The following is a 13,598-nucleotide window of genomic DNA, read 5'->3' as shown; positions in this document are numbered from 1 at the left end:
GCTAAAATACGCTAAAGTGCTTAAAAGTATTTGACTAAATGAGTTTAACTATCGTAAACTCCCAGTGGTGTTGCTTTCAGCTCCTCAGCCATTTTGTCTTTATCTAGAGGGGTGCATGCTTTGAATGATCTGCTATCTCCCAGCAACATGCCCGAGGACACACACGCGCGCGCGCGCGCGCGCACACACACACACACACGCACACGCACACACACGCACACGCACACACACGCACACACACACCGACAAACAAAAAATGGCCTTTAATGGCAAATACTGCTAGGTTCCTATTTAAAGGCTGGAGGGTGAGGGTGGGGGTGTGTCCACTAAAGTCCATTTACAGTACGGGTCAGTACATTTGAAAGCCTTTACCACTGCAGCCAAATTCTTTGTCTCCTTCATTCACAGCTAGTTTTCTAGACTGCAGGCTACACAAAGGTAATTGACATTATATTGTCCGGGCTGACATTAACCCCTGATATTGTCACTGCTCTCCATTAAAGTCCTCTTTTCCTTCTCTATTACCAGGCAATTCCCACAGAGTGAGAGGTCACGTCGACTATGAAGAGATACTTAGATACTTCCTGACAAAGACAGACAGAAAAAAATAAACATAAACTGCTGCAGAAATTAGTTCCATTTTTAAGTTATCTTTACTTTTGTTTTGTTTTAGACTCAGAAGTCCTTAGCGGCCCGGATGAGGGCTGCGCTAAAGCTGTTTTTAATCCTGGTCCTACCCAAATGACAGCCCATTCAGCTCCCATTTACTCACACGGTCATTCTTCCGCTCCAACACAATTTTTTGTTGACGGATAGAAAGAGGGAAGAATGTGGAGCAAATTTATTTTAACAACAGGTTCATATTGTTGCCACATTCAGTCCTTACACAAATTCTTGTTTTATTGTGTAAACTATGTACTAGTGAGATATTTCAAAAGGGTTAGGCAGAGGTCAGCTGGATAGTCACACGGCTTAATGATAACAGTGGTTGCTCACAGGGTCACAGTTAGTCAGGTTCAGCATTTCCAGACTAAACAGGTCAAACTTAAGACACTGTCTAATCTTTGAATGCATGATGAAATTATTCTAATGTCATGTTTAGGTTTTGGTCGTGATCATTTCACATAGTTTCGGTGTGTGACCAAGAATTTCTCAACCTGATTTAAACATTTGCATAAGAACCATTTCTCAACTTGTGTAAATTCCTAGAGCTGACAGAATAGACATAAGATGAAAAATAGTGGATAAATAATTTTGCAAGGCATTATCATGGGTCATAGCACAGTACTTTAGAGGGTCAAAACTTCAGTTAATTCCCTCCCTGCCAAAAGTGCTTGAAACATTGCACAATATTTGATCTGTTTAAAATACATGTAGAAATGTGCTAAGAACTGAGTTTTGCATCACACTTAGATTTTCAGCCACTGAACTGTCTGCACGCTGCTTAAAGGACAGTGAGTGCTCACACAGAAGGGAAGGCTTCATGTGTCAAGACAGCAGTTGGTGGACTCACAAACACACGTGGACAGCCAAGCTGAGGAATGCCAGTGACAGGAGAGTCCTCGAGGCTGTCGACGGACAGGCCTGTGTGCAGACAGAGCAGCCCACTGCTCACCTGCACACAGAAGATCCACCCTGCCCCCAAACCAAAAGATCAGTACACTGCCACCAGTCCTCACTGGCTGTTTCTGCTTTTGGCTATCCTTCTGGAGTCACATTTCTTCCTTATTACCTGAAATGGACACGATTTGCAACTTTTCTAATTCTGTTTGTGTGAAGGAAAGAAGATGAAAAGCTATGAAATAAGTCCAGAATCATAAAATGGTCACTAAAATTATGGTAATAGCATAAAACAGTCTTGCTTTTCCAGAGTATGTAGGGTTGTTTTAGTAGTTTTTGTGTGCGTCCGCAGGCTATGGTCAAGAGGTGTCACGGCTTCAGTGAGTGTGAGGCTTGTACTCTATCATGTGAGCTCACAGCATGGGCCCTACATCTTCCACAGCTATTTCTGTCAGTGCAAAACATGAAAACCACTTTACCCAACACAAGGCTGGTCAGAGAGTAATATTTTGGCCCTGCACAGTACTAAGTCTGTTCCCTCTGTCAGTCCTACAGTCTGGCTTCATATTCTAAATAAATTGAGTTTTTTTTTTTTTATTTGATGTTTGTCCATTCCAGGTCTGGCTCTCAGACAGATGAATGTTTGAGTGTTAAAGGCATGATAGGAGTGACAAAAAAACCCTTTGCAATGGCCTTTGTGAGGAACGTGGGATGTCCAAACAAACACTTTCCCAGGGTTTGGGTAATTCAGAGCGTGATCCCTGTAGGTTGTTAGATTGAACCAACCAACTCATTAATGATTTAAAGTCATTCTGTGCTATACGTTGTGGTAAACTACTATTTTATAACTTTTGAGTTTATGGTGAATTACGTTACATGTTTACTTTAAATATAATTAGAGTTGGAGGTTATGGAAATTCCACAAAACTGAGCTATATCCTATGTCAATAAAGGCGCAAAGGAAGAGGAGAAAACATGCAACATTCATGTAAACATGGTGAAAATAATTATTTTATAAATACTTCTTTCTTTATTTCAGTATACAAAATAACAGTATGTACATCCACACATAAGTGGTTTACAAAATCCATGAGATCATATGGTGAGAAAAATAGAACATATTTTGAACTGCCTGCATGTCAGACATGAATGAGCTAATGCACCATTTCACAAAGTCCATAATTCTCTTCTCTCAATCCACAGGGATAAAGGCATGTCATGGTCCACACAGGACACATGGTGAGAGTCCAAATCATCAACCACAAAAATGTTCCATGATTGAAAAGTACTTGAAGTTCCCTTTATGTTCCCCTTTCCTCTATTGTCCATTTCTGCAGAGGAAAAGACTTTTAATAGTACCTAAAAAAGTACCACATGGATCCACCAGAACCCTTTGATTTCCATGGAATAAAGCCAAACATAAGTCTCTGTCTAGTGGGGAGAAAAGACAATCCTTCTACTCCAGCATAAGATCCAATATTATTTCTTTTATTAGCAATATAATAAAATAGACGTTCCGAATCCCCTTTGGGGGAAATTATAATCATTAACAAGAAAAAGAAAATACCCAGAAGGACGGCGATCTTCGTTAAACCGACTGGTACTGTCACCACATTTGCCACGTCCAGATTTCTGAAGCTGAAAAGCTCAATTGGCAGCTTGGAGATTCAATATAAAGATGATACTGACACAAGAATAGACCACCTCCCGTTGAAATACAAATGCTAAAGCTTAACACAAAAGTAAGCCTTCTTGGTACTGTAGTGCTTTGGTTAATCTGAAGCGTCAGGTGGCTGAGTACAAGCAGAGGGCTGCCGCTGTGGCCAGAAACAGCGGGACTCATTTGCAAACGTATTTCTCCACGATCACCTCACACTTCTTGCAGGTCACGTAGCAGCACCAGTGATACTTGCAGTGGCAGCGCTCCACCAGCTTCTCTGTGTATGGGTTGTAGCCACGGCCGCAGCACATCAGGTCACAGCTGTCGCTGCCAACAGAGGTTTTATTGCACTGCCTGAAATTAGCACACAGAAAAGGTTAAGTTTGACATTTTATGTGTTACAACTAAACATTTTCCTTTGACAAGATGGAGACAACTAAACCAATTTTTGGACTTAATACACATATGAACACTGTGACAGGTTTCCCTGCCTTAAACCATCACATTTACGACTTAATTCTAAAACATTTAGCATGATCTTGCAGCATGTGAAGAGCCCACAATAGTCCTTTAAAAGTGCTTGACCAACCAGTGTGCCTTAACCTTTTGTGCACTCCTTCTAAACATTTTCTTCTTTCAGTTTCTTTTTGTTTTGTCATCTCTGAGCCAGCAGATGCTTTGGAGCCTCTTGTTTCAGAGGCCAGAGGCATCTTGAATGAGCAGAGAATAGCCCCGTCGTAAATCACGCTGAACACACAGGGCTGCCCTGCCTCTCTTTAGCTTACCCTCTCCACATAATTGCATTGTTTTATGATGGCAGAGTGTTAATGACCAGTATGGTGAGAAAGACACTGAACTGATGGCTGCTGCGACAAGAGAAGCACAGGGAGGAGGGACAAGAGTCATTGAGAGTGTAAGACAGGTTTATTACAGCAGTGGGAGCTAGGAAACTGACAGAAATCCCAACAGAGTTATGTTTTGTCAGGACTAAGGTCTTGTTACATCACTTCTGTGCTGTAAGTTGAGCAAGAGCACGGGACTGTACATTCTGTAGTTCACATCTGCCGGTTTAAAGGAGACAAAATAATGTAATTTAAGACTAAAGCAGAGGCTTCGAGCAGAGCATGCCTGGTTCCTGAGCCATGACACTGGTTTTGCACAAGTGACCACACTTAATCCATCAGGAAGTGCTGCTAAAGTCCACCATCTCAGTTTTCTCCCAGTCAGTGCACGTGTAAACACTAATATGACTGCTCCTGAACTGGCCACAGTGAGTGAAAAATCATTGAATGATTATGACAAAGCAGACCATGCTATGACTCCGTGATCAAGTGTGAAGGTTTAAGACTCCCACCAATGCAATTGGTGTAAAATAAGTGATAACCATGCACACATTCACAATTGCTCATAATCAAACATCGATATTGCATGTTTATGTACAGCGAGCAGCAAAGCAGGTGCCTCATGATTGGGCAGAAACACTATAGCTGCTGTGTTATCAGTCTGCAAGGGATGTGAGTGTCTTTGACATACAGCATGTTTTCTTGTTATTTGCAATGATGCCTAAGTGCTGAGGGACACATAGACACATATGACATGCATACCATACAACATTACGTGCCATTTAGTGGGCCAGCAAAGTGGTAATGTTGAAGTAGTATGAAGATGCACAAAGTTTTACATGTATTCTTACACAGTAGACTTGGTCTATATGATTAGTGTGTCAGTCACTGAATCACTGCTGAAGCTGCTGATATTTTGTGAACTTCAGCAGCTTCAGCACCTGTCAGCAATAACACCTGTCCTTCTCTGAAGCAGAAATTCAAAATGGTACAGAACTAGTGCTGCCATATCTCTCTAATGTTGGTTAGTCATGAGCTGAGTGTGGGTCTGCCGGCTAACTCCACACAGAGCACAAACCAACGGCACTAAACACCATCCCATCTAAAAGACTGGAGCTGAACAGTGGAAGTACATAGGACTATATCTTTGGGGGACCATTAATTATTTCTCCATTTGTGTGGCCCACTCCAACTGATATCAGCTAGGGTGCACTCAATCCTAAGAATAACCACATTAGTCATTGTTTCAGATAGGAGGACAAGGACTCTAGTCACAGTGGCCTTTTCACTGACACATGCTCAGACAAACCACAGACAGAGCACTCTCAGGGACCAATTGTTGTTATCAGCGAGCCTGCAAACTAAACGGTGCCACCAGGCAGGCCAGCACTTCACTCGAGTCAACATCCTGGATGAGCATACATTCAGGATTGATCATTTCCTATTTGTCATCTGGGTGGATCTGTCACTGATGTGAGTCATGCCATTAAATCCGTGGCCAAACAACAGAGGACCATCATTACCACCACCATCCCATTCTTTTTCATGCACACCAAAAAAGATGATCTCACCTGTCCTGTGTGCCAACAGAGCCCTGTTTTTCATTCTTTGTGCAGAAGTCCGGAGAGCTCTGCAGGTAGACCAGCTCATTCTCCCTCACTGGCCTGATGTCAATGTCTTTAGGTACCAGCTGTTTGCGAGTCCCCATGGGCCGGTGAACCACCTTGGTGGCAGACAGGTATTTGGTCTTCAGGTCCATGGCGATATCCCTCAAGTCTTGCAGACCTCTCCAGCAGGTTCGTACAGAGCACGAGCCGGACACACCATGACATTTACATTTCATCACCAGTGCCTCTCTCAGTACCTAAACATGAGGACATGGAAGTAAACTAGAGCTCAGTGCATGCAATAAATGAAATTAGAATTTAAACTACCATATTTTCTGGGCTATAAGTTGTACCAAAGTATAAGTCTCTTTTAGCAAAAACAGCCATGTTGAATAGAAAAAACATATATAAGTTGCTTCGGTGTATAAGTTGCATTTCTAATTACTACTAGTTATAGTCTAAATTAGCCTATGAAGAAGCTAGGCTGGACATAACAACAAGTAATATTATCTTCAATTGAGTATAGAGTGCCATCTAACTCTTTTGACTATTGACAAATTAGTGTAAATATACACATAAGTCACTTAGCTGTAGTCGCAGGACAAGCCAGAGGAATAAAAAAAGAGCGACTTATAGTCCGAAAACTACGATATAATGTTCAGATTAAAAAACATAAATATTATTTCATTGGAAATAATATCTTTTCATTATTCCTGTTGTTATTCCTGTTAAAATTCACAAAACAAAATAAAATTCCATGTTAATAACCTGTCTGCCGACTTCACTGTTGTGTAGGTGCATAAGTTTGTTGGCATGGGATCCTGAACGCTTCAACTTCATGGGGGCATCAGAGAACTTGGATCCCATGATCAAACCGTATTGCAGGTTGTCAGCGCATCCACCCCAGCGATAGCCGGGCTCTGGGATCTCTGCAGGGATAGGACCGCACGAGCAGAATCTCAGATCTCCAGAGGTGCATGCCCGTGCTATGGTATGGCTGATGGTTGCAGCGGAGAGAGCGTAGACAAATGCAGCTTCCCTTGTTCCTGCCGAAACAGATAAGAAACTCTATTATTGCTCATATCAATTATTCTTAAATCATCTGATCAATTAAATGTCAGAAAATAGTGACATTTTCTGTCATTATTTCCTGAATTAGTCATCAAATAGGTGACACCATCACACGCCTCGTTTTGTCCTATCAACAGCCAAGTCGATAGGTCAAGTTTGATCACCTGACGCGTGACCACCTGGAACAAACGTAGCAAATAATCACAATATATAAGCTGGAACTATAGCACGTTTGGCATCCCTACTTGAAAAATTACTTTAATAATTAACTCATTAATAAATAGTTGCAGATCATTTTTAATTAATCAAGTCAATAGATAAACTGATCATTTCAACTTTAGTAAAAGATTTGCAGGTTGAGAAATTTCTTACATTAAATATAAATATTTAGCCAGTATAGTCATTAGTCGATCTGAGGGTGGATGCCATCCCCTTTGTTAACGAAATGACCAAAATGCATCCCCATTGTTAACTGTTTCACGTGTACAGTTACACCAGTGTGATTTGCTGTTTAGCCCGTACGCTAAAAACCAAGGGGCACACAGGAAATAATAATGGGAAGCTCAGATTATTTTAGTGCCTTAATTCTTTGAATCACATCCAACAAATCTTTCCATTTTTTTTGTTTTGTTTTTGAGTCATTTACTTAATTTCATCCTTTAAGCAGAAATAAAATAAAACATTACGTTTTTATTAAACAGATCCCCCTATGTCTACATAGATGAACTCTGACTATACTTCCAAAAATTTCATGTTTATTTTCAGTAATGTTAAAGTTGTTTCTGAGATCCCATTGGGCCATCCCCCGTGTTAAAAACTGACAAATCTCATACTGAGTATAGGGTGATGTCAGTGTCGTGTGTGTGAATACCTCATGTACTTTTAGCTCTTCGTCCACTGGACGTGTACATTTGTTACCCTGGTTATCAGAGTGTTTTCTTACTGCTAAGCTACAGGTCTACCATCATTCCTCATAACGTATGCCTAAGTGTTAGTTTGTAGTTGGCAGCTTGAATTGTTGGTTTCTGTGGATTCCAATTATAAATCTGACAAAACAGTGAATAAAAAATGAATCAAAAGGTCCATAGAAAGATTTCCTGACTCTTCTGCTGCATAATCAGTCTCCACTCTCTGTCTATCTTATTCCCCCATCTCCCTTTCAGTTTTTCAACTTCTCTCAGTGGAAACTGCCTACCCAGAACATACTTATCAAACACAGACCATCATTGCCCATACTGTAACGCAGAGTGAGCCCTGATGTAATTGCTGGTGAAGTTCTTACACAGAAAGCGCATATGTTAAAGGCCGGAGAGCAATTGGAAATAAAGAAGAACGCATGTATGACCGTAGGCTGGTTAGATCAAAGCAATCCCTGGACAGAGATGAGCCATTTCCATTCATTTGGCAAATGGCAGCCATGTCCTTTCTGCACAGCTCCCCCACTCACAACCTAGTAACTGACTCTGGCTGATTCAAGGTCCTTCAGGCAACATAAACAGTGAAGTTAGACTGTGCTGCAACAGGCAGGCAGTAAGATACTGCAAAATAATAATTTCAAACATAATAAACCAATTATTAAATCATACAGAATATACAGGTTGTGAAGGGGATATTCTCAAATCACGGCTTCAGCACAAGTCACTGGTAAAGGCTCCATAGGAATAATGGAATAATTTTGCTGGAAGTGAAAAAAACGGAACAATAAGGTAACACGTCATCTAAAAATCTAAAATAAATTTCAAAAAATAAATGATTCAGTATCAAAGTCATGTTAATTCATACAGATACATCTATGGTGTCATCTGAGCACAGTCATCATTAAAGGACAAAGGATCATTTCACCAGTTATTGTAAACTGAACTGCAATACATGCAGTATTTAATGACCATGGTTTTGGATATTCACTGAATGTCAAACATGACCATAAACATTAGATTCTTGTGGGTAAGAAACTTGGAGCAGCTCTTTGGAAACTACAGCATACACACTTTCATTCCATACTGCTTACCTCGGTCGAGGTCTGGCCGATACTTTGGGGTATTAGCGGGGATGTCAATGGAAGAGCAGTTCCAGCGCATGTCAGCAAAGGTCTTCTGACACGTTTTCTTGACTTCACGGGCAGCTTGGATAATGGTTTGCATGAGCTCCATGTTGCTGCGGCACAATTGAGCTTGGGAGGACACCAGGCCGGGCAGCAGCTTACAGTTCTGGGTCTGGTTGATGTGTAAAGATGCAGGAGCATGTGACAGTGCTCTGCAAAGGGGGAAAGATCAACAAAAACAGGAGGTACTGGTCAGTTTCATGAGTTGTGAAATTATCACATTTATGGGAATAACAAAGCATACTGTGAGTTTTATTTACCCTGGTGTGTTAGCATTTGAGGACCTTGTGTATACACATTTGAAGCTTGTGAGACATGAACTTTGAACAAACACTTGAAAAATCGAAACAGATAATGCTTCAGGCAGGGAAGTTTTTGGCATGCACCACAGAAACAGACCATCTTATCACAGTAAAATCCCAAAGGAAAGTCAGCTGCAGATTCATAAAATATAAGTGACACGTTCTTGGCACAGGGCTTTGCTTTTGTTAAAGCACAGAAGAGGCCTCAAGATATGGCAAAAACTATAAAAACTCTACTAAATTCTGCGCAACGGTCAGATGAAAAACTACATAGATCCCTCACATTTGCATTCTCCACCACAGGAAACATCGTCCTCTTTGGCCTCATTTGATATTAATCATCTGTTTACAGACTTTTATGGGGTGCACACACAATTGATTTAAACAATTAAATCACTTAAACATACTAAGGCTTAACTTAATAGAGAACCCACAGGCAGAGCAGGTTAGCTCTGATCTCGGCTGTTTCTACCTTGCACTGCGCTGATAGTTCGTGAGAACCAGGCAGCACCGCCTGCACCTTGGCCTGTTTTGCATTAGGAGCCGAGGGGCCACCACTCTGTGCCCAATGATAAGCCATGACTCCACTGGGCTCGTGGTAACCCGGCACTCACAGGTGTTTACAGCCACATCTGTTTTGCATTGCACTGCTTGGGCTATCAAGAGTGTAAGACATCTCGCTTAGATTTAGCTCGTGACATCCCAGCTCTCACAGGCACATCTGCTTAAGTCTTCCCACCGTGAATATTACAATCACTCATTCTGATAAGACACCAAAGGATATTTTTGGTAAAGCCAATGTAGAAAGTTATGTTTTCACACTAATCAGACATAAGGTACAGGCATGAAAACTCCGATAGAGAAATACACAACAGTGTATTCGGAAAAGAACCTCCAAGGGTTTATAAGAATGCCAAACAAAACCATCGAAACCGTTCAACCAAATAACAAATTCAAAAAATAGCAACTTGGGAATTTTACGTACTTTCCAAAATTATTGTGTAAATTATTGTTTACTTTGACGTCAACACGACACTGCAGTTTCTTTTTACAGCCTCCGCGTTTCCACTGATTTGAGGCCTCACTAGACTACAGACAGTAAGCAATCACATCACTGCTCTCTGCGACACCATGACCCCCCGTCATCCCATTTTCTGTCCTTATCTTTTTATTATTGCACAGCAGGGAGTAAATTCCATCTGAATGCTGTTTCTTCTTACTGAAGATGAATTCAAGTTAATAAAACAAAGACAGCCTCAAGAACTGCCAGCTAATCTACTGTCCCCTTCATCAGATCCACATGCACACACAACACACAGCCTTCCCCTCGACTGGGGAACAACTTGAAGAATGTTGGGGCCAGTTTCAAAGCTGCCAAGGGCCCTCAAGGGCCATAAAACACTGAAACATGTGGCAAAGAGCCACACAATATCACGCATCTTTGTCACGTCGTCTGTTGTGAAATGGTCTGAATGTAAAGCAATGCAAAGATGGTGATGGTGGCACTCCTGAGAATACTTACAGCCATTTGATGCCAGAGCAGAGCTGAGACAGCAGCAGGGCTGTGAGCACACCAAGAGGCAGGGCATGAGAGCTGCTCCTCATGGTTGGACAGTGGTTGCAGTTCACAGAGAACAACAAAAAAAAAAAAATTCAAAGGACTGTTGGGCTTCTTGGTTCAGACTCAACAATCAGCATTCATGGCACGGTCTCCTCTTCTATAACCTGAAATAAAGAGGATAAATAACATCAGCGAGCTGGGCCTCAGCGGGCCTGTTTCACCTTCAGTTTTTATTTGGTTTTTATCTGATGAGTGATGATGAAAATTACTGTCCTGGCTTTTATACTTTAAAGCTCATAAACCTTAAACCAAGATTTCCAGAAACACATCAAATCTGATGACTGAAAAATGACTGAGAGTATAATTCCGTATTCTATAACTGTCAATGGCCCACACACTTTACTCACTAAATAATGATACCTATAAAAAACATGAAAATTAGCGTAGCCCAGTTTATGTGCTTTGGAAAAACCCTTTCTGAATCCTTCCAGTCATGACAGAGCAACAGTTCAACTCCCTTACATGCAAATAAACACAACAGAACAGAGTAACTGCATTAAAACCATGAAGACTAATGTAAATGGAGGCACTGCCGTTTCGGCGTTCAAAGTGAAGTCGCTCAGCTTTACGCCGTCTTGTAATCTCCAAAGATATCACCGTGTTCCTGTTGCATTCAACGCGACATTCACTGACAGGGAGGTTTAATAAATGGACGGACCGGTTAGGTTAAAAACCCTCTGATTAACTGCTGCTAAACTTTCACCTCCTCCTCGTGAATAAATGCGCCCCAGCCCGGTGGTTTATTTACGCGTGTATTTAGCGTCTGTAAACAGCGTCTGTAGACATGCGGACAATGGCAGGAAGAGCCAGGCGGAGCGGCGCAGAGGCCGGTGAGGGCAGCGCATCAGACGCATTATCTGCGGGCGCTGGAGCTGCTGATAAGGCGTCTCTTTGAAGACAGCTTTCAGTGAGAAGCGCAGGTAGCTGATAATGGCCTGTTTGTTAATGCACCAGCTCTGTCCTCGGCGCTCATTGGCCGACACGCACTCGAAACCGCGTGAAACCACCGAGATGAATTATTTAAATTAGTTGACTGAAACTCACCAGCCTGCTAGTATTGTGCGCTAACAACGCCAACTTTTGGAGCACTAGCTGTGTGCCGCGGTGGCTCCTTAAAAACAACGTAGCTATTTCCTGCGCATTTTACAGTTTTATTGCTCAGATCTGTTGAAATAAATGGATGTACTGCTTTGAGCCCACATCTGGCCACAGTGGTCTGAATATCATGTGGAAATAAAGTTGATCTGACGTGCGTCTCTCGTCAACCTGGGTCAAGTGACCTGTTGATCACATTTCCGAACGAGGGATTTAATTATCAGGCTCGGACAATGCTATTTTCACAGCAGCCTATTAATAATGTGTGCCAGTCTGCCTGTGGAGCCAAAGCCTTTTGATGAGAGACATTTTTTTAAAATAGGCTACAATTGGGCCTAACCCTAATGCAGCGGGTTGCGCTCAAGTTTTCATATTATTACATGAAATAAAAACAGATACCGGGTCTATAAAATCTGTGAAAATGAAATTGGAAAGAAGACCGTGATTTCTTGTGTCTATAAACCAATCTTGGTCACGGTTCTTAACATACTTTCCCCATCAGATCCTCCTCTAAAGTCTCCAAATAAAGCAATCAATTGTGTGACTCGTTTTACAGCGAGAAGCATAAAGTCGGCCACTAACAGCAGCCTACATACCGTAGCACGGGTCTAACCTCGCCTTTGCCGCAGCGCCCAGGTTTCACCGCTGAATTAAACAACACAAGAAAATGAGAAGTGAAATGTCAGCAGGTCGGAATATCCTGGGTGCGCGCTCTGCGTCGGGATCAGCCTGATGTGGGAGTAAAATCCAGCGCGGGGTGGTAGAATAGCTCCGGACAGGTACGCATGGTGTGTCGGTGAGTGTGAGTGAGCGGGGCAGAGAGGTCTGAGCAGAGCAGAGTGTGTGAGTCTGTGTGGGGGCAGACTCAGCTCTAAAGTACCCCTTCCCTGCTTTGATCTCACTGCTGATGTCAGACCAGTATTAGCATAAGAAAGCAAGCTGCACCGGGGCCAGAGCAGAGCAGCTCGGAAATAATATAACACTATGCTGGTAGATTGATATCCTACTCGAAGCACTCCAAAATAGTCCCATAATATTCCCTCAGGGAGCTAAGTGAGTTACAGTGTGTCTGTGATGATGAACAGCACATACAGTCACCTTACTTAAATGGCGTTTTTATAGTTTCTCTGGTAACATTAACATAAACATTCTCAAACTCTGTTGTGACCCTATGATGTTTAATAGGAACTTACGTTTTCATGTCACTCATTTTTCTACACAGGGTTCACAAAAAAAAAGAAGAAAAAAATCACTAGATTACAATAAGATTAGGCTGGTAGAAATATCTAAACATAGTAGCGTAAAGGTCCTCACACAAGTTGTTTTTGTATTAACATATTTTTAGAGAACACTAAATGCCATTCCATTATCTGTGGGTCTAGTTTTGTTTTGGTAATGTTATACTGTCTTTCTTTTTACATGGTGCATCGCTAGTACAATGAAACCCGACATCAGGTTTAATGCGACAGTCCTAAGTAGATAGATAGATAGATAGATAGATAGATAGATAGATAGATAGATAGATAGATAGATAGATAGATAGATAGATAGATAGATATGGTTACGTTTATTTTTTAAGATGTAAAATTATACACATGAAAACAAACTGAGCCTAATCTATCTAATCTAAATGAATGATGGAAAGGGGCATTATTGTTCCAAAAAAAAAAAAAGTTCAAACAAACTCAAGTGTGCACAGTTACGCTTCTTTCAAATAATTGTTTCTAAGAGGAAAATAT

General features: G+C 41.5%; 1 protein-coding gene across 1 annotated transcript; it reads right to left on the bottom strand.

Moving 5' to 3' along the window:
- Positions 1 to 2,661: 2,661 nt before the first annotated feature.
- On the bottom strand, positions 2,662 to 12,745 carry wnt11 (wingless-type MMTV integration site family, member 11). Its single transcript, XM_026328574.2, has 6 exons — positions 12,456 to 12,745; positions 10,666 to 10,868; positions 8,749 to 8,993; positions 6,438 to 6,715; positions 5,634 to 5,926; positions 2,662 to 3,574 (listed from the first exon to the last, which is right to left on the bottom strand). Exons 2-6 carry the CDS (start codon positions 10,746 to 10,748, stop codon positions 3,400 to 3,402), a joined length of 1,074 nt encoding a protein of 357 aa, XP_026184359.1. The 5' UTR covers positions 10,749 to 10,868; positions 12,456 to 12,745; the 3' UTR covers positions 2,662 to 3,399.
- Positions 12,746 to 13,598: the final 853 nt, after the last annotated feature.

This window comes from Mastacembelus armatus, chromosome 14 (assembly GCF_900324485.2).
Source record: "Mastacembelus armatus chromosome 14, fMasArm1.2, whole genome shotgun sequence".
NCBI classification, from domain to species: Eukaryota; Metazoa; Chordata; class Actinopteri; order Synbranchiformes; family Mastacembelidae; genus Mastacembelus; species Mastacembelus armatus.
Note: the sequence above shows the minus strand (reverse complement) of the source record. Positions and strands in the feature narration are given on the sequence as shown.